This window comes from Ranitomeya imitator, chromosome 3 (genome assembly GCF_032444005.1).
Source record: "Ranitomeya imitator isolate aRanImi1 chromosome 3, aRanImi1.pri, whole genome shotgun sequence".
NCBI lineage: Eukaryota > Metazoa > Chordata > Amphibia > Anura > Dendrobatidae > Ranitomeya > Ranitomeya imitator.
In genome coordinates this window covers 486327986-486355718 of record NC_091284.1, presented here as the reverse complement: position 1 = coordinate 486355718, position 27733 = coordinate 486327986, and the positions used below count along the sequence as shown (strand labels likewise).

The 27733-nt window shown below is 42.7% G+C and overlaps 1 protein-coding gene across 1 annotated transcript in view; it reads left to right on the top strand.

Moving 5' to 3' along the window:
• The first annotated feature begins 2155 nt into the window (after nucleotides 1–2155).
• Nucleotides 2156–27733, top strand: part of ECRG4 (ECRG4 augurin precursor) — a 66596-nt gene continuing 41018 nt past the window's right edge. Inside the window, exons 1-2 of the mRNA XM_069757579.1 lie at nucleotides 2156–2310; nucleotides 26247–26364. Coding sequence (XP_069613680.1) covers nucleotides 26280–26364 — 85 coding nt within the window. The 5' untranslated portion in view covers nucleotides 2156–2310; nucleotides 26247–26279. The remainder of the gene's footprint in view (nucleotides 2311–26246; nucleotides 26365–27733) is intronic.

Below are 27733 nucleotides of genomic sequence, written 5' to 3'. Positions count from 1 at the left end.
CCTTTTCCTGGCAATGATGTAATCAATGAGATGCCAATGCCTCGAGCGTGGGTGCATCCATGATGTCTTCTTGCGTGTGGGTAAGCGGAATAAAATGTTGGTGATGACAAGGTCATGTGTGGCACACATCTTGAGGAGCAGCAGGCCATTACTGTTACACTTGCTAGTGCCATGTCTCCCAATGACCCCTTCCCAGTTTTGATGGTCTGTTCCCACTCTGGCATTAAAGTCTCCAAGTATAATGAGCTTGTCTGCCTGTGGGATTGCTGAAATAAGTGTGTCAAGTTCATCGTAGAACTTATCTTTAATATCATCCGGATTAGTCATCGTGGGAGCATAGGCACTGATCAGAGTCACCCGTTTCTTGTTTGTAAGTGGGAGCTGAAATGTAATCAGACGGTCGTTGATGCCCTCCGGAAGCCTGGTAAGTTTACAAGCAAGATGAGTTTTGATAGCAAATCCCACGCCTGCTTCTCGTTTTTCAGTGCTGCCTCGACCACTCCAGAAGAATGTATATCCACCACTATGCTCTGTCAATTGACCCTTGTCTGCCAGGCGTGTTTCGCTGAGAGCTGCTATATCAACCTTGTAATGAGCTAGCTCTCGAGCAACCAATGCCGTTCTTCTCTCTGGTCTGTCTGCCTTCGTATTATCCAGCAGAGTTCTCACATTCCATGTGCCAAGGTTGAGTACCATCATTTTCTTTTTCTTTATTGTGTGTCGACCGCTGTATGGGAAACCCACCAGCTGCGGTAGGCTGGCCAGGTGAAATGAAGCAGACTATGATTGAGGCACGTTTTCTAGCCCCATCCTCGATTGAGGTGAGCAGAGTGCTCCTGAACAGGACTGCTCAGACACCCAGGAGGCTGCCGAGCTCCATTGCTGCTTCGGTGCAGTGGAGAGCGACCATATGGCCTAGGCCGCCTGCGTGCAGGTTAGTGACTACAGCTTCCAGTGACTCCACACCTGCTGCTTTGCCACTCTCCCATCGCCACAGGACTTTTGATACGCAGTGGTTGAAGTCATGACTTGCGCTTGACTTGGATTAAAGTGAGGAAGAGTTGCGCAGTCGTCAACCTCACTCTCTCGCCCGTACCTATTGAGCCCCAGTGGCAAGAACTAGGTGAGAGAACTGTAGATAGGTCAGGGTACAGTGGATGGCCAGCAGTGTCCTATATGTGCCTCGCTGCGCCCTCTCAGCGCTCCACAACGCTATGCTGGAAATCGCTTGTCTGTCCGTTGAATCTTGATTTCTTCCGCACAGTCTGCCATATCCAGTCTTCACATGCAAGGGTAGGCAAACCCTTGAAAAATCACTGTAGGTCTCAAAGAAACCCAACAGCTACCCTCACCTGGTTTGGCCCGCCTGCCGAGGCGGTGTTCTGGGGTGTACCCGCTGCTGCATGCTAGCAGCTACTTGGAGGTACAGGTGAGAGTTGAGCATCAGATGAGGACCAAAGATGGAAGAGCTGTCCAAAAAGGACACGGCAAGCACTCCACCAGAGGTGCTACCTCTATCTAGATACCCCATATACCCCTACGAAATTAGCTTAGCTGCATGAAGATACACTCATATAAGCTAACAAGTCAGAAAATCTAAGCTTCCCTGTATACCTGAATTATGATAGTAATAAACGCAGACTTTTCTACCTAAAAATTGAATGGTGGACTTGAACATTTATAAAGGTATAATATGTTTGGGATAAGTAATAGTAAGTTGTGAGGCACATTCTGAGTTTTGCTATGCACCTTTTTGTTTATTGTGTTTACACCCAGTTTTTGTTTTATGTGTTTTTTATCTATATTGTTTTTGTTGATAATTTTTTCCTCTTTTAGAAAGATTTTACCCCTTTTAAACTAAACCATACTGAAGAACTGATTGTTGGATGACAAATCTGACACTGTCCGTACTTGTCCCTCATTTATTTACGGTATATTACATTTACATATAAGATACAGTTACAGTCGAATTTCTATTGTTTTAATAGCATAGAAAGCATTAGGAATGTCAGCGTGAAACAGCTTTACTGCACATCTGCAAGTCATTTCAGATTAGGATGTGGCATTTGTGAAAATACAGAAACCTGAATCCTGCAGCCATCAGCCCCTGCCAAACTTTTTTTTTTTTTTACAGAAGGGTCTGTTATTCATGAATACTTTTTTTTAAAGAAAGTGCCTTTCATATGAGTTCACCTCCTGTCCAGCTAGATTTGGAAACACTACCTACAGCTACAGGGTATATAAGGAATACCTTGTGCAGCAGAGCGACACAAGACACCCTTGTATTCTGACACGCACATCACTTCAGAGGTAAAGTAATACATATTTTTTTCTCTTTTTTTTTTTCAGAGCGAGAAACTCTGTAAGAACTAACTCATTCCAGAATAGGTAGTTGTGCTCAGAAATAAACTGTTCAGCTACTATTTTACATATTACAAGTGAGTGATCTATTTAACATGGCAGAGAGTGCAAAGCCCATAAAGTTAGTGCACAGAACGCTCCGTGCGATTTACAGTATTTCTTCCATACATTTAATCTCACCTATGTGCTATTGCTTATCATATAGAAGGTAAAAGCGGAAGCAAATTTCACATTTTTAATTGTTTTTTTTTTTCCATTTTGTTATTGGTTATATCTGTTAGTAGAATTGATATCACAATGCAATGTAAATTTCAATGGTTCCACTGATTTTATTATTTAGTGATGTATATTGGTACTGTTGTGTTGCTGGTTAAAAATGACAACGCTGATACTACAATTAGGCTTGGGCAGCACAGAACTCTCGCCAATTCTCAGACCAATCATGAGACTAAAAACCTTTGTGCGACTTGTCTGCGACGTGCTGCCACATAAGCATTTTGGATTTGTAATTTGACCGAAGTAGACGTGTGACATGTCTCATGCGAGTCACAGGCAACTGAGATTTAAGTCAAGGGAGACAACGTCACAAGCAACCTGTAATAAAAAAAAAAAGAAATGGACTTTTTACAAAGTTTTTGCGTCACTGCAATCTTCTCATGATACGTTGAGATTTTAGTCAGAATGAGCCTGGAGCGAATTCAGAACGCAGATGAGGTTTGTTTTTCCATTATTCTTAATCTCTCTGGTTGTTTCAATGTTAAAACATTCAGAGAACTGCTAGATCTGCAGCAAGTGAAACAATGATTGTATCAAAGTGATATCAAGCTACTGATTAAATGATATGTCGCTGGAATCAGGGTCTCTGCCCCTACATCACGCTGCTCTCAGCTGATACCAGCAAAAACTTGGTGATAGTTTCCCTTAAAAAAGTATACTTACCTCCTGGGTGATCGTTTCTCCTCAGCCTGGGTCCATCAATAGTCACTTGACATAAAAAAAATGTCATGTGAGCCCTGCAGCCAATCAGTAGCCACTGATCACCTGTTGCCTTTACAGTTTTACCTGAAAGGAAGAGCAGTGTTTATGTCTGCAGACCGGCAGGCTAAGATCACAGGTAAATATAATTTTTTTGTAAAATTTATGCAACATATTAGGGCCATCAATAAGGGCTTGCCCAATAATCGACAACTCGTTAAACCCCTTCACCCCTGAGCCTGTTTTCACCTCCATGACTAAGCCAAATGTTGCAATTCTGACCAGTATCAATTTATGTGGTTATAACTTTGCAACACTTCTCCCGGCTGTGAGTGCTGGGTGTCAGCTGTTAGAATCACCTGATACCCTGCGATTGCCATGACGTATTTATACTGCATTGGGAAGTGCTTCCCGACCATGACGTATATATACTGCACTGGGAAGTACTTCCCGATCATGACGTACAGTATATATACTGCATTGGGATGTGCTTCCCGACCATGACGTATATATGCTGCACTGGGAAGTACTTCCCGACCATGACGTACAGTGTATATACTGCATTGGGAAGTACTTCCCGACCATGACGTACAGTATATATACTGCATTGGGAAGTGCTTCCCGACCATGACGTATATATACTGCACTGGGAAGTACTTCCCGACCATGACGTACAGTATATATACTGCATTGGGATGTGCTTCCCGACCATGACGTATATATGCTGCACTGGGAAGTACTTCCCGACCATGACGTACAGTGTATATACTGCATTGGGAAGTACTTCCCGACCATGACGTACAGTATATATACTGCATTGGGAAGTGCTTCCCGACCATGATGTATATATACTGCACTGGGAAGTACTTCCCGACCATGACGTACAGTGTATATACTGCATTGGGAAGTACTTCCCGACCATGACGTACAGTATATATACTGCATTGGGAAGTGCTTCCCGACCATGACGTATATATACTGCACTGGGAAGTACTTCCCGACCATGACGTACAGTATATATACTGCATTGGGAAGTACTTCCCAACCATGACGTATATATACTGCATTGGAAAGTACTTCCCGACCATGACGTATATATACTGCACTGGGAAGTACTTCCCGACCATTACGTACAGTATATATACTGCATTGGGAAGTACTTCCCGACCATGACGTATATATACTGCATTGGGAAGTACTTCCCGACCATGACGTACAGTATATATACTGTATTGGGAAGTACTTCCTGACCATGACGTATATATACTGCATTGGGAAGTACTTCCCGACCATGACATACAGTATATATACTGCATTGGGAAGTACTTCCCGACCATGACGTACAGTATATATACTGCATTGGGAAGTACCTCCCGACCATGACGTATATATACTGCATTGGGAAGTACTTCCCAACCATGACATACAGTATATATACTGCATTGGGAAGTACTTCCCGACCATGACGTACAGTATATATACTGCATTGGGAAGTACTTCCCGACCATGACGTATATATACTGCATTGGGAAGTACTTCCCGACCATGACGTACAGTATATATACTGCATTGGGAAGTACTTCCCGACCATGACATATATATACTGCATTGGGAAGTACTTCCCGACCATGACGTACAGTATATATACTGTATTGGGAAGTACTTCCCGACCATGACGTATATATACTGCACTGGGAAGTACTTCCCGACCATGACGTACAGTATATATACTGCATTGGGAAGTACTTCCCGACCACAACGTATATATACTGCACTGGGAAGTACTTACCGACCACAACGTACAGTATATATGCTGCATTGGGAAGTACTTCCCGACCATGACGTATATATACTGCACTGGGAAGTACTTCCCGACCATGACGTATATATACTGCACTGGGAAGTACTTCCCGACTATGACGTACAGTATATATACTGTATTGGGAAGTACTTCCCGACCATGACCGTATATATACTGCACTGGGAAGTACTTACCGACCATGACGTACAGTATATATACTGTATTGGGAAGTACTTCCCGACCATGACGTATATATACTGCACTGGGAAGTACTTACCGACCATGACGTACAGTATATATACTGCATTGGGAAGTACTTCCCGACCACAACGTATATATACTGCACTGGGAAGTACTTACCGACCACAACGTACAGTATATATGCTGCATTGGGAAGTACTTCCCGACCATGACGTATATATACTGCACTGGGAAGTACTTCCCGACCATGACGTATATATACTGCACTGGGAAGTACTTCCCGACCATGACGTTCAGTACATATACTGTATTGGGAAGTACTTCCCGACCATGACCATATATATGCTGCACTGGGAAGTACTTACCGACCACAACGTACAGTATATATACTGCATTGGGAAGTACATCCCGACCATGACTTGCATATATACTGTAAATGTTGTGATGGGGTTAATGTCACAAAATATTATCTAAATCCTTGCTTACATGTTGCTTTTTGCCACATTTTGTCTGCATGTTTTTGCTGTAAGAGATAAAAATGCAATATTTTACAGGAACTGCAAAGTGCATGAGATTGATAAAATCTCTTGCAAATTTGGCTTATTTTTCCATACAGATCCGAACCTTTAAATCATTTTTTTCGAATCTGCAGTATGACCATTCTTTCAATGTTTTTGCAGCGTTTTTCATCCATTCAATTTAGTGGGGAAAAAAACACAATTAAAAGCTCATGAAAAGTGAACGCATGAATGCAATTATTTCTTGCAGCGTTTTTCCTGCCAATAGTCAGATTTTTGCATAAAAAAAAATCTGTTCCAAAATTTAAATGTGGGCACATATCCTAAGCCAGTATTTATAAGGTGGTCTTGGAACATGATGGATCATCATGATGGATTTATCACTGCGATTATGTCATTTTGAAGGTGCACAGAAAAATATGGTGAAGTTCAGAAGTCAAATAGATCAAAAGTGGTGCACTCTAAATGCAAAGATGGTGCTCCAAAGGGAAATGAAGTAATACTGTAGAACGATGACCTTCGGCACTCAATAAGTCACAAAGTAGTTGTATTTCGGTTTAATTCACAGCCGACACAACAGGAGATACAGACATAAATCCATCCAACGTTTCGGCATCATAGCCTTTATTAAGGGTGTCTGTAGGAAGAATCTGTTGGTGTTCTCCCAGTGCTTCACAGCACTGAAACACCGGGAGAACGCCGACGAATTCTTCCTACCGACACCCTTGATAAAGGCTATGATGCCGAAACGTTGGATGGATTTATGTCTGTATCTCCCATTGTGTCGGCTGTGAATTAAACTGAAAATTATTTTGAAATAGAACTACCGTACTTTGTGACTTATTGAGTGCCGAAGGTCATAGTTCTACAGAAGTTCAGAAGTCAATTTTTGTAGGTCATGTTAAAGAATGTGAAAAGGAACCTGTCATGTCCCCAAACAATATTAACCTGCAGATATGAGGTCAGTCTGCAGATTATTAGCATTCTAAATCTGTCCGGTTCCCCCATTAAAAGCCCGGCTACCGGGGAGGGAAATTAACTTTATTCCCCCTGTCACCCTATGGCTTTTAGTCACTGAGACATGGCCGACAGCTTCAGTCACTGCTCAGTATACAGTGAGCGGCAGCTGAAAAGGCACCACGGCTATGACTGCTTGCCGGCCCTGTACCAATGCGCTGCACTAATACACTGCAAAGGCGGCTGTCAGTCACAGTGCTGGGGCACGCTTACTTATACTGAGCCAGGGCTGCCACTAGAAATTTTGGGGCCCCATACTGGCAAAATTTTTGGGGCCCCCTAGAGACTCCGCCCAGGCTCCACCCCAGCCCCGCCTCCACGCTCCACCCCTCGAACTGTCCACAGTCCCACCGCTCTCTCTTGGAAAATCTCTACTTCTCACCTATCACACATTGACAGTTCCCATCACCAGATCACACATATAGCCGGCAGCTTTTGTTTTGGCCAAAAGATTTTTTAAGCCTCCAAAATGACAAGGTAGACACTTTTGGCCGGCCCTATACTACTGTAACCTATTAAATATTTGTTAAAATATGCAATACAATTTAGGTATATTTTTATTTATTTTTCAATTTTTAAAATGACCTATAATATCACATCCAAAAGGGACAAATACCACCACACCATGACCAGACCACATATTACCACCACAGTGATCAAATAATATCAAATACAAGGAACAAATACCACAACACCATGACCAGACCACATATTACCACCACATAGTGACTGAATACTACAATACTGATCAGTAATAAAAAAAACCACAATACTATCACTATCAGTGCCATTATACACAGGAGATCTGTAATTAGTAAGCAGTGTCTGTGTACAGGTAATACAGTGATCACCAGTGACATTATACACAGGAGCTCTGTATATAATGTATAGGTAATACAGTGATCACTGATGACATTGTACACAGGACCTCTGTATATAGTATACAGTGTATAGTGTCAGTGTATAGGTAACACTGACTCACCAGTGACGTCTCTAGGTGAAGTCCTTCATCTTTCATCCAGCACAGACCGCCATCACTTCATCCAGCCAGGACTCGTCTCTGCAGGAAATAACACAGTTATCTCGAGCTCCGCTTGCAGAACACATTACTTAATTTTCCCAGGCTCTACATTACACCACATGAAGAAGGCGACATAGTGTCACTCTACACAGTAACAGGACCGCCCTCCATTTAAAACAGTATGCTCAAAAAATAAAATAAATACATCACTGCAATAATAATATCCCTTAATTAGCCCCTATGGTAATATTCACCATCCTAGCCCCCGTGTGTCTCATTCCTGGCGTCAGCCATATGTTCTCCCATCCTGCCCTCATGAGTATCCATTCTGCCCCATATGATCTCCCTATCCTGCCCCATCTGTCTCCATCGTATCCATCCTGCCCCATGATCCTGCCCCCTCTGTCTCCAATCCTGCCCCCAGTGTCTCCAATCATGCCCGTATCTCCAATCATGCCCCCATGTCTGCAATCATGCCCCCTGTGTCTCCATTCTGCCCCATCTGTCTCCAGTCATGCCGCCATGTCTTTCATCCTGCCCCCTGTGTCTCCAATCATGCCCCGTATCTCCATTCTTACCTGTGTCCAGCATTTGGCCCCTGTGTCCAGCAATCTGCTCCTGTGTCCAGCTTTCTTACCTGTGTCCAGCATTCTGCCCCTGTGTCCAGCATTCTGCCCCTTTGTCCAGCATTCTACCCATTTCCAGCTTTCTGCCCCAGTGTCCAGCTTTCTGCCTGTGTCCAGCTTTCTGCCCCTGTGTCCAGCATTCTGCCCCTTTGTCCAGCATTCTGCCCCTGTGTCCAGCTTTCTGCCCCTGTGTCCAGCATTCTGCCTGTGTCCAGCTTTCTACCCCTGTATCCAGCATTCTGCCCCTGTGTCCAGCTTTCTGCCCCTGTGTCCAGCTTTCTGCCCCTGTGTCCAGCGTTCTGCCCGTGTCCAGCGTTCTGCCCCTGTGTCCAGCTTTCTGCCCCTGTGTCCAGCTTTCTGCCCCTGTGTCCAGCGTTCTGCCCCTGTGTCCAGCGTTTTGACCGTGTCCAGCATTCTGCCCCTGTGTCCAGTATTCTGCCCGTGTCCAGCATTCTGCCCCTGTGTCCAGCATTCTGTCCCTGTGACCAGCATTCTGCCCCTGTGTCCAGCGTTCTGCCTCTGTGTCCAGCACTCTGCCCCTGTGTCCAGCTTTCTGCCCTTGTCCAGCTTTCTGCCTCTGTGTCCAGCTTTCTGCCCCTGTGTCCAGCATTTTGCCCGTGTCCAGCGTTCTGCCCTGGGCCCCCCGGATCGCCGCTCTCAATAAAAAAAACCAAAAAAACAAGTTCTCACCTGGCCATGCTCCTGCGGCGGGCGAGGTTCTCTGTCTCCACGCAGCTGCAGCGTGCACTCGCCGGCGACTGACAATGATGTCAGATGCCGGTGACATGCACGCACGCTGCGGCTGATGTCAGCTGCCAGCCTCAGATTGGCTGGCGGCTGTTAACTATTGACGTGCGGGCCCGCGCGTCAATAGCATTAAACAGCTGCAGCATCGGCCGTAATGCCGTGATGGCGACCCTGTACTGAGCAGTGACTGCAGCCACGTAGGAAAGTCTGTATGAAAGGCAGAAGGAGAAATCATTTATTTCAGTGTGGAGGCCAGGCAGAGTTAGAACACTAATAACTTGCAGATTAACCCCATATCTGCAGGTTAACCCCTTCCCGACCTTTGACGCATACGCTGCGTCATGAAAGTCGGTGCCATTCCGACCCATGACGCAGCATATGCGTCATGGAAAGATCGCGTCCCTGCAGGCCGGGTGAAAGGGTTAACTCCCATTTCACCCGATCTGCAGGGACAGGGGGAGTGGTAGTTTAGCCCAGGGGGGGGTGGCTTCACCCCCTCGTGGCTACGATCGCTCTGATTGGCTGTTGAAAGTGAAACTGCCAATCAGAGCGATTTGTAATATTTCACCTAAAAAACTGGTGAAATATTACAATCCAGCCATGGCCGATGCTGCAATATCATCGGCCATGGCTGGAAATACTAATGTGCCCCCACCCCACTCCTCCGATCGCCCCCCCAGCCCCCCGATCTGTGGTCCGCTCCCCTCCGTCCTGTGCTCCGCTCCCCCGTCCTCCTGTCCGCTTCCCCGTGCACCAATCACACCCCCCGCGCTCCAATCAACCCCCCCCGCACTCCGATCCCCCCCCCCGCACACAGCGACCCCCCCGTGCTCCGATCCACCCCCCCCGCACAGCGATCCCTCACCCCGTGCTCCAATCCTTCCCCGTGCTCCAATCCTCCCTCCCGTGTTCCGATCCACCCCCCCCATGATCCGATCCACCCCCCGTGCTCCGACGCCCCCCCCGTGCCCTGATCTCCCCCCCCCTTATACTTACCTGGCCGCCCGAGGTCCGTCCGTCTTCTTTCCTGGGCGCCGCCATCTTCCAAAATGGCGGGCGCATGTGCAGTGCGCCCGCCGAATCTGCCGGCCGGCAGATTCGTTCCAGAGTGAATTTTGATCACTGAGATATAACCTATCTCAGTGATCAAAATAAAAAAATAGTAAATGACCCCCCCCCTTTGTCACCCCCATAGATAGGGACAATAAAAAAAATAAAGAATTTTTTTTTTTTTCACTAAGGTTGGGGTAAGAACTAGGGTTAGGGTTAGGGGTAGGGTTAGGGGTAGGGTTAGGGTTAGGGTTAGGGGTAGGGTTAGGGGTAGGGTTAGGGCTAGGGGTAGGGGTAGGGTTAGGGGTAGGGTTAGGGGTAGGGTTAGGGCTAGGGTTAGGGTTAGGGGTAGGGTTAGGGGTAGGGTTAGGGGTAGGGTTAGGGTTTCGGTATGTGCACACGTATTCTGGTCCTATGCGGATTTTTCCGCAGCGGATTTGAAAAATCCACAGTGCTAAACCGCTGCCGATTTATCGTGGATTTACCGCGGTTTTTCTGCGCATTTCACTGCGGTTTTACAACTGCGATTTTCTATTGGAGCAGTTGTAAAACCGCTGCGGAATCCGCAGAAAGAAGTGACATGCTGCGGAATGTAAACCGCTGCGTTTCCGTGCAGTTTTTCCGCAGCATGTGTACAGCGATTTTTGGTTCCCATAGGTTCACATTGAACTGTAAACTCATGGGAAACTGCTGCGGATCCGCAGCGTTTTCCGCAGCGTGTGCACATACCTTTAGAATTAGGCTATGTGCACACGGTGCGGATTGGCCGCTGCGGATCCGCAGCAGTGTTCCATCAGGTTTACAGTACCATGTAAACATATGGAAAACCAAATCCGCTGTGCCCATGGTGCAGAAAATACCGCGCGGGAACGCTGCGTTGTATTTTCCGCAGCATGCCAATTCTTTGTGCGGATTCCGCAGCGTTTTACACCTGTTCCTCAATAGGAATCCACAGGTGAAATCCGCACAAAAAACACTGGAAATCCACGGTAAATCCACAGGTAAAACGCAGTGCCTTTTACCCGCGGATTTTTCAAAAATGATGCTGAAAAATCTCATACGAATCCGCAACGTTGGCACATAGCCTTAGAGTTGGGTTGGAATTAGGGTTGTGGTTAGGGTTAGGGGTGTGTTGGGGTTAGGGTTGTGGTTAGGGGTGTGTTGGGGTTAGGGTTGTGATTAGGGTTACGGCTACAGTTGGGATAAGGGTTAGGGGTGTGTTGGAGGTAGAATTGAGGGGTTTCCACTGTTTAGGCACTTCAGGGGGTCTCCAAACGCAACATGGCGCCACCATTGATTCCAGCCAATCTTGTATTCAAAAATTCAAATGGTGCTCCCTCACTTCCGAACCCCGACGTGTGCCCAAACAGTGGTTTACCCCCACATATGGGGTACCAGCATACTCAGGACAAACTGCACAACAATTACTGGGGTCCAATTTCTCCTGTTATCCTTGAGAAAATAAAAAATTGCTTGCTAAAACATCATTTTTGAGGAAAGAAAAATGATTTTTTATTTTCACGGCTCTGCGTTGTAAACGTCTGTGAAGCACTTGGGGGTTCAAAGTGCTCACCACATATCTAGATAAGTTCCTTGGGGGGTCTAGTTTCCAAAATGGGGTCACTTGTGGGGGGTTTCTACTGTTTAGGCACACCAGGGGCTCTGCAAACGCAACGTGACGCCCGCAGACCATTCCATCAAAGTCTGCATTTCAAAAGTCACTACTTCCCTTCTGAGCCCCCACGTGTGCCCAAACAGTGGGTTACCTCCACACATGGGGTATCAGCGTACTCAGGAGAAACTGGACAACAACTTTTGTGGTCCAATTTCTCCTGTAACCCTTGGGAAAATAAAAAATTCTGGGCTAAAAAATTATTTTTGAGGAAAGAAAACGTATTTATTATTTTCACGGCTCTGCGTTATAAACTTCTGTAAAGCACTTGGGGGTTGAAAGTGCTCACCACACATCTAGATAAGTTCCTTTGGGGGTCTAGTTTCCAAAATGGGGTCACTTGTGGGGGGTTTCTACTGTTTAAGCACACCAGGGGCTCTGCAAACGCAATGTGACGCCCGCAGACCATTCCATCAAAGTCTGCATTTCAAAAGTCACTACTTCCCTTCTGAGCCCCCACGTGTGCCCAAACAGTGGTTTACCCCCACACATGGGGTATCAGCGTACTCAGGAGAAACTGTACAACAACTTTTGTGGTCCAATTTCTCCTGTAACCCTTGGGAAAATAAAAAATTCTGGGCTAAAAAATTATTTTTGAGGAAAGAAAACGTATTTATTATTTTCACTGCTCTGTGTTATGAACTTCTGTGAAGCACTTGGGGGTTCAAAGTGCTCACCTCACATCTAGATAAGTTCCTTTCGGGGTCTAGTTTCCAAAATGGGGTCACTTGTGTGGGGTTTCTACTGTTTAGCCACATCAGGGGCTCTGCAAACGCAACGTGACGCCCACAGAGCATTCCATTAAAGTCTGCATTTCAAAACGTCACTACTTCACTTCCGAGCCCCAGCATGTGCCTAAACAGTGGTTTACCCCCACATATGGGGTATCAGCGTACTCAGGAGAAACTGGACAACAACTTTTGGGGTCAAATTTCTCCTGTTACCCTTGGGAAAATAAAAAATTGCGGGCTAAAATTCATTTTTGAGAAAATAATTTTTTTTTTTTATTTTCATGGCTCTGCGTTATAAACTTCTGTGAAGCACTTGAGGGTTCAAAATGCTCACTACACATCTAGATTAGTTCCTTTGGGGGTCTAGTTTCCAAAATGGGGTAATTTGTGGGGGATCTCCAATGTTTAGGCACACAGGGGCTCTCCAAACGCGACATGGTGTCCGCTAATGATTGGAGATAATTTTCCATTTAAAAAGCCAAATGGCGTGCCTTCCCTTCTGAGCCCTGCCATGCGCCCAAACAGTGGTTTACCCCCACATATGGGGTATCTGCATACTCAGGACAAACTGGACAACAACATTTGTGGTCCAATTTCTCCTATTACCATTGGCAAAATAGGAAATTCCAGGCTAAAAAATCATTTTTGAGAAAAGAAAAATTATTTTTTATTTTCATGGCTCTGCATTATAAACTTCTGTGAAGCACCTGGGGGTTTAAAGTGCTCAGTATGCATCTAGATAAGTTCCTTGGGGGGTCTAGTTTCCAAAATGGGGTCACTTGTGGGGGAGCTCCATTGCATAGGCACACAGGGGCTCTCCAAATGCGACATGGTGTCCGCTAACAATTGGAGCTAATTTTCCATTCAAAAAGTTAAAAGGCGCGCCTTCCCTTCCGAGCCCTGCCGTGTGCCCAAACAGTGGTTTACCCCCACATATGAGGTATCGGCGTACTCGGGAGAAATTGCTCAACAAATTTTAGGATCCATTTTATCCTATTGCCCATGTGAAAATGAAAAAATTGAGGCGAAAATAAATTTTTTGTGAAAAAAAAGTACTTTTTCATTTTTACGGATCAATTTGTGAAGCACCTGAGGGTTTAAAGTGCTCACTAGGCATCTAGATAAGTTCCTTGGGGGGTCCAGTTTCCAAAATGGGGTCACTTGTGGGGGAGCTCCAATGTTTAAGCACACAGGGTCTCTCCAAACGCGACATGGTGTCCGCTAACGATGGAGATAATTTTTCATTCAAAAAGTCAAATGGCGCTCCTTCCCTTCCGAGCCTTACCATGTGCCCAAACAGTGGTTTACCCCCACATGTGAAGTATCGGTGTACTCAGGAGAAATTGCCAAACAAATTTTAGGATCCATTTTATCCTGTTGTCCATGTGAAAATGAAAAAATTGAGGCTAAAAGAATTTTTTTGTGAAAAAAAAGTACTTTTTCATTTTTACGGATCAATTTGTGAAGCACCTGGGGGTTTAAAGGGCTCACTATGCATCTAGATAAGTTCCTTGGGGCGTCTAGTTTCCAAAATGGGGTCACTTGTGGGGGAGCTCCAATTTTTAGGCACACGGGGGCTCTCCAAATGTGACATGGTGTCCGCTAAAGAGTGCAGCCAATTTTTCATTCAAAAAGTCAAATGGCGCTCCTTCCCTTCCAAGCCCTGCCGTGCGCCCAAACAGTGGTTTACCCCCACATATGAGGTATCAGCGTACTCAGGACAAATTGGACAACAACGTACGTGGTTCAGTTTCTCCTTTTACCATTGGGAAAATAAAAAAATTGTTGCTGAAAAATCATTTTTGTGACTAAAAAGTTAAATGTTCATTTTTTCCTTCCATGTTTCTTCTGCTGCTGTGAAGCACCTGAAGGGTTAATAAACTTCTTGAATGTGGTTTTGTGCACCTTGAGGGGTGCAGTTTTTAGAATGGTGTCACTTTTGGGTATTTTCAGCCATATAGACCCCTCAAACTGACTTCAAATGTGAGGTGGTCCCTAAAAAAAATGGTTTTGTAAATTTCGTTGTAAAAATGAGAAATCGCTGGTCAAATTTTAACCCTTATAACTTCCTAGCAAAAAAAAATTTTGTTTCCAAAATTGTGCTGATGTAAAGTAGACGTGTGGGAAATGTTATTTATTAACTATTTTGTGTCACATAACTCTCTGGTTTAACAGAATAAAAATTCAAAATGTGAAAATTGCGAAATTTTCAAAATTTTCGCCAAATTTCCGTTTTTATCACAAATAAACACAGAATTTATTGACCTAAATTTACCACTAACATGAAGCCCAATATGTCACGAAAAAACAATCTCAGAACCGCTAGGATCCATTGAAGCGTTCCTGAGTTATTACCTCATGAAGGGACACTGGTCAGAATTGCAAAAAACGGCAAGGTCTTTAAGGTCAAAATAGGCTGGGTCATGAAGGGGTTAATAGTGATTGAGGACATGACAGGTTGCCTTTCACATTTCACAACAATCCTAAAAGAAATAGTCAAATCAGCTTTTCTAAATCTGCATATTGAAAACATGTGATTAGCAGAGTAACCTTGAGGGTATGTGCACACGTAGGTGGGATGTGTGTGGATTTTTTCGCAACTGTTTTTGTAAATCTGCAGGTAAACCGCACTGCGGATTACCTGCGGATTTACGGTGGAATTAACGTGGATTTAACGCGTTTTTTGCGCGGATTCCACCTGCGGTTTTACACCTGCGGATTCCTATTGAGGAGGAAGTGTAAACTGCTGCGGAATCCGCACAAAGAATTGACATGCTGCGGAATGTAAACCGCTGCGTTTCCGCGCGGTTTTTTCCGCAGCATGTGCACTGCGAATTTTGTTTTGCATAGGTTTACATTGTACTGTAAACTCATAGGAAATAGCTGCAGATCCGCAGTGTCAAATCCGCTGCGGATCCGCAGTAAAATCCGCAATGTGTGCACATAGCCTAATGAGTTCAGAAATACAGAGATGTACAAAATTTTTATTTCTGTCAGGTTCTGTTTGAATCTCAGAGAAACAAAAATGCTCTGGGCATAACACCTTCAGTAGGCAGGTTTGTCAGGGTTTTGGGGTGAGTTGGCAAACATGGCCACCATAATGGCATCAAATTGGGCAGCACGGTGATCAACACTGTAGTTTTGCAGCACTGGGGTCCTAGGTTCAAATCCCACCAAGGACATCTACAAGGAGTTTGTATGTTCTCCCCAAGTTTGTGTGGTTTTGTCTTACACTCCAAAGACATACTGATAGGAAATTTAGATTGTGAGCCCCACTGGGGACAGTGATGATGAGGTCTGTAAAGCGCTGTGGAATATGATGGCGCCATATAAGAAAAGCATAATAGATAATATTGCATGTGATTATATATTCCCAAAAACAAGAATAATTGACTGATGACTGCACAGAAGTTTTAACAAAGCGAAGGTGGGTTATTGACGTTAGAGACAAATATTCTGTATTTTACTGATTTTAAAAGCCATTCATAATGTAATGTCAGAACTTACTGCTTCATATATTCTTACTGCGCCATTGTATATGAACCCTGACAACAGCTGCTGTCACTGTAATAGATGCAGGAGATAAAGAGAAAGAAAAAATGCCTAGCTAGAGGCTAGGAAATAACTTCCGTAAATTGTAAGGAGCCAAGTTTTCAAGAATGAGGTCATGTTAGGAGTATTTATTTCCTGATATATGGAGCGGGGAGCTGGGAAACCATAGTATACACAATATATGTACTACGATGTATATACCGTGTTACCAGTGAGAGATCTGAAGAAGGGTGATGGCACCAGGTTACGTATGACACAGTTTTCCATTATGCTATCACCAGAAGATTGCTTTCCTTCCCCAGTGTAGAGAGCACATCATATGTGAAGGCTATAGTGATCTGTCTTACTCACATAACCCAGACCCTTTCTTCTTGATAGCCCCATGGTGGTAAAGTGTCAGTCAAGTTGGGTCAAGTAAGACACACATGAATACTCATAAACTACAAGAAAAAAATGTGCAAAAAAATGCAAAGAAAGTGCAAAGTGCTATGATAATATACTGTATGAATCTAATCATCAATTTTTGTTTGAATGCAGATTGCACATTTTCAGTTAGTACAATAAACCTAATTTCAAGGCAGAAACATTACTGTGTCCAACGGTTATTAGATATATGAATCTGAAATAGCTGTTGCAAAAAAAACCACTTTTTATAAAACATTAAGCTTAAGATTAATAGGGGTGCCCAAACTTTTTCATATAACTGTATATACCTATAATGTTATTGTCAAGTGACTTGGGTATACATATAAAGATTCCTCCAGAAAAAAATATCTGTATCCTTGCAAAGAATCACATTTAGTGGAGTCATATAGCCTGCATTAAAATGTGCTGTAAATAGGAACCATGGGGTAGATAAACATACTGCCAAATGCAGATTGCACTATGTATTGGAGAAGAAATGATGCACTCTGCGCCTCTTTGCTGTCACCCCGACAGCGCCGTTTCGCCTACCAAGCTTCTTCCATATGGGGGTATACCACATGGTTTCTATTTACTTCTCATAAAAAATTATGGAGCGTCTTATGTTATACGTTTTTTATTTGTTATCCCTATTAGAACTTTGTGAATGATTGTCAACTGGGTGTTACTATTATTCTTGACATAGGGGTGTGTCCCTGCACAATATCAGTCGATCAGCTCTGATTGGATAGTGTAATTGTGTGTAGGGACACGCCCCCTACTGGTAACACCCACTTTGTTCATACATTTCCAGACGTAATAAAGGAACAGTACAATGTGCAGTCCTAATAAGACATGTTCCAGAATTGTTATGTAAAGGAGAATTTACTTCTTTTCTAAAAGCGATTTTCTAGGAGAAATGACACGTCATCTCAAGAACTATAAAAAGCACTTACTTACTTTCTGATTTTGTAATTGATTGAATGCACTAGTGTTTCTCAAGACAAGACACATACTGTAGCAAACTCTATAGCCATGGGCGGCATGGTGGCGCAGTGGTTAGCACAGCAGCCTTGCAGCGCTGGGGTCCTGGGTTCAAACCCCACCAAGGACAACATCTGCAAAGAGTTTGTGTTTGCGTGGGTTTCCTCCGGGCACTCCGGTTTCCTCCCACATTCCAAAGACATACTGATAGGGAATTTAGAATGTGAGCCCCATCGGGGACAGTGATGATAATGTGTGCAAAAATGTAAAGCGCTGCGGAATATGTTAGCGCTATATAAAAGATTATTATTTGTTGACCCCTTGACTTTGGCATTTTAATCACGGAGATTATGTGCTTGTAGTCATACTGTGAGTAAAAGTTGTATGGTGCCAGGTGTCTAGTTTCAGCAAATATGTATTATTATTACTACTATTATTATTATTCTACCCATAAATAGGACTTTTCACCAGTTTGAGCCACATCATGGAATAATGGCTGCAAAGATGAATACAACTTTTTAATTTGTTTATTTCTACTCTCTATTGTCTGGATATTGACTTATGGGTATTAAAATATAATCTCTGGTAATGACCAAGGAGTCGTTACCAGACATTATTCACTGAGGGTGTGTAATTCTCTCCTCTACAAGAAGTTGATCAATCATAAGCAAGCAGCAACACACATAGGAAACAAGAACAAGCCCCCACAATGGCATAGAGCAGGTTTCTCAGTGTGAGACATGTAATGACAGACAGTCTACTCGCCTCAATTGTCTCACTGTAGATCAGTATGTGATTTTAAAGTGCTGGGAGCAGATCAGAGATGAGTTACATACACCTCTCATCGCATATGTCGGGAGTTTGGTGAGTGAGCCGCATATGTTTTGACTACTACATGCGCTATTTGAACTTTACCTGATTCAGGGAATTATGTTTTAGGGAATTACTTTTTTGGGTACTCCAGTCTTTTTATTTTTATTAACTATTGGTATAATACACTATATACCTACACAGATATACTCTTTGCATTTTTTGTTTTGCAAAGTGGTTGGTGTCTTTTTACTACAGGGGCTCCCCTATTGGTTCACATACTAATATTTCTTTACATCTGTCATGTTGAATACATGTATAAAAATAATCTTTATTTTTATATAGCGCCAACATATTCCGCAGCGCTTTACAGTTTTGCACACATTATCATCGCTTTCCCCGTTGGGGCTCACAATCTAAATTCCCTATCAGTATGTCTTTGGAATGAAACCAGAGGAAACCCACGCAAACACAGGGAGAGCATACAAACTCTTTGCAGATGTTGTCCTTAGTGGGATTTGAACCCAGGACTCCAGTGCTGCAGGGCTGCTGTGCTAACCACTGCGCCACCGTGCTGCCCACTGCATTTTACGTGCAGATTTACGGCAGATTTACCGCGGATTTCCTGCGTTTTTTGTGCGGATTCCACCTGCGGTTTTACACCTGCGGATTCCTATTGAGGAACAGGTGTAAACCGCTGCGGAATCCGCACAAAGAAATGACATGCTGCGGAAAATACAATGCAGTGTTTCCGTGCGGTATTTTTCGCAGCATGTGCACTGCGGATTTTGTTTTCCATACGTTTACATGGTACTGTACAACGCATGGAAAACTGCTGCAAAATCCGCAACGTGTGCACATAGCCTAATACTGACCCTCCTTGCTAGCACTAGATGAAAAATAAAAAATAAAATACAGCTATTATGGTGTTGTTACTGTAGTATATCAGGGATCAATAAATTCACAGTCGCACACACAAGGAATCAATCACATTCACAGACTGAGACTATCAAACCTTTTTTCAATCTGGTACATCATCACCACAATCGCATTAGGCCTTTATCTATCCCAGTCCTGTGTGCTCTGAGCTTCTAGTCCTACACAGTACAGGCATAAATTGGCGTTTGTTGGCTGGCCCCTATCTTTTGTACTGGCTGTGATATCCCTCCCTGACTGACTGGGCTAGACCATGTGAACTGCTTGCTACAGGACATTATGGGGAAGACTGCGTGGCCACGCCTGAAGCTCTTGGCATGCTCGCTGAGTATTTAGCCACGTGTGAAACAGCATCAGCCATTCTTATTTACAGTTCTCATTAATTGAATTGCAAATTGTTCAAATTCATGTAGACCAGCGAATTTCAGGAAATTTGACTAAGGGTACCGTCACACAGTGGCATTTTGATCGCTACGACGGCACGATTCGTGACGTTCCAGCGATATAGCTACGATCTCGCAGTGTGTGACACGCTCCTGCGATCAGGGACCCCGCTGAGAATCGTACGTCGTAGCAGATTGTCTGAAACTTTTTTTCGTCGTCTAGTGTCCCGCTGTGGCGGCATGATCGCATGGTGTAACAAAGGTGTGCACGATATTGTATACGATGTGCGCATAGTAACCAACAGCTTCTACATCGCAAATACGTCGTGAAGTTATCGCTCCAGCGTCATACATTGCAAAGTGTGACAGCAGTCTACGACGCTGGAGCGATATTGTTACGATGCTGGAGCGTCATGGATCATGCCGTCGTAGCGATCAAAATGCCACTGTGTGACGGTACCCTAACTCGATCTTCTGCGAATTGATCTGCTTATCTCTATTATTTACGCATTGGACAGACATAAGAACAGCAGCCACATGGACAAAGTTGTGAGCAGAATAATGAATATCTAACCAGGTTTGCATCTGCAGGAATACTTAACAATAAGCTGTCATATAGATCTAGAATGACACTCATGTGAAAATATGCAGTAAAGGCACTAACAGCTGTATGCACTGACTGCATTTTACTGTGTCAATAAAACCATCCATACAATATTGGGTGGCTGGGATATAAAGGAGATTTGGTTGTGAAAATATAAGGGAAAGTGAATATCACATTTATTAGAATAGACATAGGATGAGGATTTCTATGAGATGATAATCTGCAAAGTATTATAAAAGATGCCAAGTTTATGATGTGAGCTGCTTCTTAGAAGATCTGTGCAACAGCCTGAAGTGAGATAAAATTATTTGGCAAACATAAAGACAGGCCAGTGTCCATACTAGAAGTTTCCCGTTTTCAAACAGGAGCAAAAATCAATTAGTGAATTCTGTGTATCTGGATACATTTTTTTTTTTTTAAATCTACATCGACTCTCAAAAGGACAACAATGTTTTGACCTTTGGATTTTCAGGTTCCGTATCTCACAACTATTTTGTACATGATTAGTTATGCAGATTCTTGTCATGGGACTGCATGTTCCTGTTTTGCTTCTAGAAATCTAAATGTTAATTTTTATTATTTTGTCAGTATTTTGTAAATCCACCTTTTGTCTTTCAACACTGCCCGAATCCTTCTGGGCATGCTCAAAGTCTCAACCGAAATCTGATCCCAGGTCTCTTCTACACATTCCCAGAGTTGGTGCATACTGGTCAACTCACTTGGGTATGTATTCAGTTTTTCCTCCAACTCTACCCTCAAGGGTTCGATTTGGTTGAGGTCTGGTGACTGTGGGGGGCATTCCAGCACCTCTACTTCATTGTCACTGAACCATTTCTATGCCAAACTCAAAGTATGACACGAGCCATTATTGTGCTGGAACACTGTTGTCCTTTTCATACTCATAGTAGTCGAGTGTACGAAGTAACTCATCTGGTAGAATACTCACATTTAGCTCAGCATTGAGACCCCCATTGATCCTGGTCAAGTATCCAACACCTAATTCCTCTGTACCCTTACTGACTTCGGCTCGTGTTTTGACCATTCTACTTTTCTGATCCTGCATGTGATATTCTGTTGCTGAACTTGGCTCGTTTTTTTATACCATTCTACAGCCTGACAACTTTTGTTCCCATCCTAACCTCTTGGTACTTATTCTGACTCATCAAGGCAGTATGAGTCTCTAAATCCTTAGCCATCAATTCCTTAGATAACTGTATGATTGCAGTACTCACATGCCAGGCTTCCTCAGACATTGCCAACTCAGCCGTACTGACTTGTAATAAGAGTCTAGGAGAAAAAAGAGTTGATATGCTCTGAAATCTTGTATTAAGTACAAAGCAGCAGGTGGAAAGAGTAATCCCAAACAGAGGAGTATATATGCGCATCCATAGATGGCTACAGCAAACTGATGAAGAAGGAAGGAACAAGGGCTAATATCATCATCTATAGGAGAGACAAAGGGGCAAACTTAGAGGGCAGAGCTTCTCCATAGCAACAACAAAATGCAATGCATAATACAGAAGATACACATTTTCCCATTCTAGTTCATGGGACACAACAGTACTGACCCGGCTTTTGATCATCTTCTGCTAGCCTATTCCAACTGTCATTACCATCTTTGTGAACTTAACCCAGGTGGCCCTGCAAAATTTCAGATCCCTGTATAGTGGTTAAATGATGAAGGCCAGGGTCCATGTAGGAAATATGGTCTACATCCACTGCTTGTTGTACCATTGCATTTATTCTCCTATGGGCAAGAGTAATTTCCACACTCTCTGGATTCATAAACAGCCCAGTGATTCTATGCCTTCATATAATGGTACTAGTGAAGTTTTGATTGATCTCATAAGATAAATTGTTGATGCTTATCAATCTGAAAAAAAGCCACAAAACCATCTCTAAAGAGTTTGAAGTCCACCAGTCCACAGTCAGACAGATTGTGCACAAATAAAGGAAATTCAAGACCATTATTACCCTTCCCAGGAATGGTCAACCAATATAGATCACTCTAAAGGCCCCATCACACATAGCGACGCTTAAGCGATCCCGACAACGATACGACCTGTCAGGGATCGTTGCTGCGTCGCTATGTGGTCGCTGGTGAGATGTCAAACAGTGAGATCTCCCCAACGACGCAGCAGCGATGCGGCGACCTGTAGCGACCTGTACAACGATGCTATTTCATGACGATTCAATGGGACGTTCTGTCAACGAGGTCGTTGGTAAGGTGTCAAACACAGCGATGTGTGCTACCCAGCGGGACCTCAACAATCAAAAAACGGTCCAGGCCATTCCGACACGACCAGCGATCTCACAGCAGGGGCCTGATCGCTGCTACGTGTCACACATAGCGAGATCGCTACTGAGGTCGCTGTTGCGCCACAAAACTTGTGACTCAGCAGCGATCTCGCTAGCGATCTCGCTATGTGTGACGGGGGCTTAAGTGCAAAGTGTAGAATAGTTCGCTAGGTCACAAAGGTACCAAAGCTAAAAACTAAATGCCTCTCTTCATTAACTAATTAACTAGTTCATTAGTCCATAATTAGGAGGACACTGAATAATAATGGTGTGCATGGTTGCAAGGAGAAAGCCATACTCTCCAAAAAGAACCTTGCTGCCCATCTTCAATGTGTTCACACAATTGCCATTTTATATTTTTCGTTTTTTTCCTCCCCTTCTTCCAAGAGCCGTGTTTTTCATATTTCTGTCAATATAGCTGTAGGAGGGCTTGTTTTTTGTGCAACGAGTTGTACTTTTGAAAAGCACCACTGATTTTACCATATAGTCTACTGGAAAACAGGGAAAAAATTCCAAGTGCGGTGAAATTGCAATTCAAAAATAGTTTTTTGCTTTTTTTATTTACCATGTTCACTACATGGTAAAACTGACCCGGCAATCTGATTCTCCAGGTTGGTACGTGTACGCAGATACCAAACATGTATAGTTTATTTTTTACTTATGTGGTGAAAAAAAATGCAGACATTTGTATGAAAAAAAGTTTTTGCGTTTGTCGTCATTTTCCAAACCCATTGCGTTTCCATTTTTTGGGATCTGGGGCTGTGTGATAGCTTATTTTTGTGCGCTCTGTGCTTACACTTTTATTTAGGGGTAAATGCAATGTTTTGATAACCTCGTATTGCATTTTATTGAAATTTTGCAGCTGCCAAAAAAGCTGTAATTCTGTTTTTAGCTTTTTTTCTCGTTACGATGTTAGCTGATTGGACATTTCTGAATGCAGCGATATTACATGTATATATTCTTTTATTGTGACAAAAGGGGTGATTTTAACTTTTGTTTTTTTAATTTTTTTCACATTTGTAAATTTTTGTTTTCACTTTTACTTTATTTAATAGTCGACTTAGGAGATTTGAAGCTGTGATTGTCCAATTGCCTGCGCTATACATAGTGCTTTGGCAATGCTATATACAGTATAGCAAAAATCAGAATCTCCTATGAAAGACAGCCACGAGCCGGCGTTTACAGGAGTATCGTAATGACTCGCATGGTGGTCTTCTGCAGACCCCCATCTGTCGTGACAACCAGTCGGTGCCCTACGATCATGTGACAAGGGGCTGATGGGAGGCCAGAATGACGCGTGATCGACAGCGGGGATCTAACTGGCTAACAGCTGCTAGTGTAGCGCCGCAGCTCTTATAAGCACTGATTAAATCAGCTGTCATGTGCGGGGAAAGATGTGGGCTCAACCCCGAAGCAGCAGTAAAGACAGACTTTCCCATTAATGAGACAGGAGATAGCAGCAACTACTGATGAGCTTCTATGTAGATAGGAGGAGGAGGAAAAGGAGGGTGGAGCTCTGCCTCTAGCTGCCATCTCCTGACTCAATGATGGAGCTTTTTGGTTTAAATGAGAAGCAATGTTTGGATAAAGATACCTGCAATAGGGCATAAAAACCTCAAACCATTTGTGAAACATGGTGATGGTGATGGTAGTATCGTAGTTTAGGTTTGTTTTGCCGCATTTGGTTCAGGAAGGCTTTCCATCATTGATGTAATAATGAATTCTGAAGTGTATAAGAAAATTTTAAAGGAAAATAATTGGACGTCTGTGCATGAGTTGAATCTCGATTGATTGCTCTCAGTGAGAGAGGCAAACATAATAATCCTATGGATATAATAACTTTTATCAGCTAACAAAAATAAAAAGTGATGTTACAAAGCAAGCTTTTGAGATTATTTAGGTCGCTTCATCAAGGATGATATAACAATATATCTGAAGAAGCATCAGTGGGTGAAATAAGTATTGAATGCTTCACCAATTTACTAAGTATAAAGGTGCTATTAACATGAAATTCTCATCGGATGTTGGTAGCAACCCATCCCATCTACACAGGTAAAGAAATCAAACTACAGATGTCCACAAATTAAGTTCTGTGTAATAATGAGAAATGACACAGGGAAAAAGTATTGAACACATAAACAAAAGAGAGGTTCAAAAAGCCATGGAAAGTCATGACACCAGCTGAAATCTATCAGTAATTGGAAGCAAATCTGCCACTTTGCGAAAAATAACATCAGCTGGTTCAACTGACGGCCTATAAAAAAATGTCCCATTACCAAGGTGCCACATAAGAAACATCTTATGATAGGTAAAACCAGTGAGCTGTCTCAAGACCTTTGCTACCTCATTGTTGCAAAACATACTGATGGCATTGATTACAGAAGAAGTTCTAAACTCCTGAAGGTTCCATTGAGCACCTTTGGGGCCATAATCTGAAAGTGAAAAGCACATAATTTCACCATAAATCAGCCACAACCAGGTGCCCCTGCAAGATTTCAGACAGATCAGAAGAGTTGTCCAAGAGCAAGAAAAAAAATATAAATTATAAATTAGTAATGAGTTTAATTACTAATAATAGATTCAGAAGGTATCCCATTGGCTTCAAGATATATCTGGCAAGCAACTAGTCCATCTTCATGTAGGATGTTATCCAAAGCACACAAGTTTTTCTACAAAAGAATGGCCAATTCGAAGTCTTCACCTTATTCCTACAGAAATGTTGTGGAAGCGAGAAGTTCATGGGTGGGAACCCACCAATAAAACAGAGTTAAAGCTGTTCTGTAGGGAGAAATGCTATAAAGTGGAAATGTTTAGATGCAGTTTTTGCTGTACTATTTTAATCACCTTGTGTCACACCAAATACTGAAAGCAAAGATTCACATACTGTTTCCAATTATAGACAAAAAATACAAAGTATAATAATTTTGACTCATTTGTTTGATTAGATTGTGGTTATCTAGTTACATGACTTGTGTGAAAATCGGATGTATAGTTAGTAACATTACTGTTGGTAGTAAAGACATGTTTAAGTCCCTCTCCCACACATTCAAAAACACCTCTCTTTCAATAAGGTCTGCCCCCTTTTTTATTTCCACCACATTTGGTCCAAGGACAGTCCTGGTAGTGACTTTGAGACTAATTGCACGTATGTTTATATTGTCTATTGAGTCACACAAAGTTTCCCCTCTACCTTAAAACTGAGTGAATTAATATTTTGGCTTCTAATTCCTTAATTATAAGAACTGTGCTGTTTCTACATTCTGGTTAGCCTTTTTTTTTACATTTTATAGACAGGAAATTTGTCAAGCAATGTGTATACAATGTGAATACCTGTATACACGCCAAAGAAAAATGTCTAAAGGAGATGTGTTTGCACCTAGATGTCATGCTGATTAATGCCAGCATTCCTTAGAAATGGCCTGAAGTAACCTTCAATGAGAAAAGGTCACTGCTGAAAAGATTATTCAGTTCTGTACCCACCCTTCATACCCACCTACCTAATCGAGTTTTACTGGCATGAGAAGGTTAATGAACTATCTCTTCTCATTTACTTCTAGGTAAGGACTAACCGAGGTTTTCTTACCAACAAGATGGGACTTTTTTCCTTCCTACGACAACGTCTTGGACCATCATGTCTGTTCTTGGTACTTCTGGTCATGGTACTTGTATGCCCAGGTGAGTATGGCAGCTTACTAATGTACAGGGTTCACTTGCTTACTTTATTTTCAAAGGTTTAATGTACAAATTTCTAGAAAATTATAAAACTTGGTGTCGGATGCTCTCTAGAGAAAGTTGATACCATTAAGTAAAGCTAAGATGCTGCAATTATATTGTGAATATTTACTAGTATCACAGAAACAACGACACAAAATATACACAAGTGAATTTATCAGAAAGCAAATCTTGTTCAGATTTTTTTTGTAAGAGAAAAACAAATTCTCCTTTACTATGAAAAATTCAAATTCTATGTAAATTGCTTGCAAAACTTTAGATATGGTGAAAAACAGAAAGATAGTGATGCAAGGTTGTCGGCTTTGGCTGCATTAAATATAAAATCTTTGTTACTCCTTACAGAGTAGATCTTAATATTTAAGAACATGCCTATTCATTCATGATGCAGTGTAGAAATTACATTGCCGGATGTTAGTAGAGATAAGCCAAAGGTCACCATTTATTCCCCTGTAGATTGGTCCAAATTGAGTGATATTTCCATATTGGACAACTCCATACCTCCATGTCTTCTTGTCAGTCAAATATTTCAGATACAGTTGTGGTTTGCTGAGTATCCTGACAGTTCCCATTCATGAAAGATGCCTCAGCTAGGTGTTACCTTTATGATCTGGACCACCTCGTGCTATTATTGTCGTCTATGGAGAATCTCTAGGCGTGTTCTAGAGCTGAAAGTAATATATAGTAATATCTGTTACTGATGTATATACCATAAGAAGTGAAGACCACTCTAAAATGAGCCATTATAATATCTTGGTGTACTATAAATGACAAAGTGTTCTGTCATATGGGCACATAAATCGTCCGCCAAGACAAAATGATCAACTATATAGAAAGTCTATTGGCACTCGTTCACATCTATTTAAATATTTAACAATCATGAAGCTTTCATAGAATTGATTGTGCAGTTTTGTTTCTTGGTCCTCCTAAAATTTCTATTCTAAGAAATACAGTAGGTAAATGCCTAACTACACAAGGAAATGTGGAGATGACAAATAATTGTTTGCATAAAAGATGCAATCAATGACAAATTCTCAGTGATCGAATGACAATACATTTGTGCGTGTTTAGACTAGGCAATGCTTGTGAATGATCATATGTATTAAGCGAATATTGCACTGCCGCACAAGAGGTTGGTACACAAAATGAGAATGCTTGGTCTGGGGGAAAATGTGTGCAAATGGGTTAGTAACTGGCTTAGTGATAGAAAGCAGAGGGTGGTTATAAATGGTATAGTCTCTAACTGGGTCGCTGTGACCAGTGGGGTACCGCAGGGGTCAGTATTGGGACCTGTTCTCTTCAACATATTCATTAA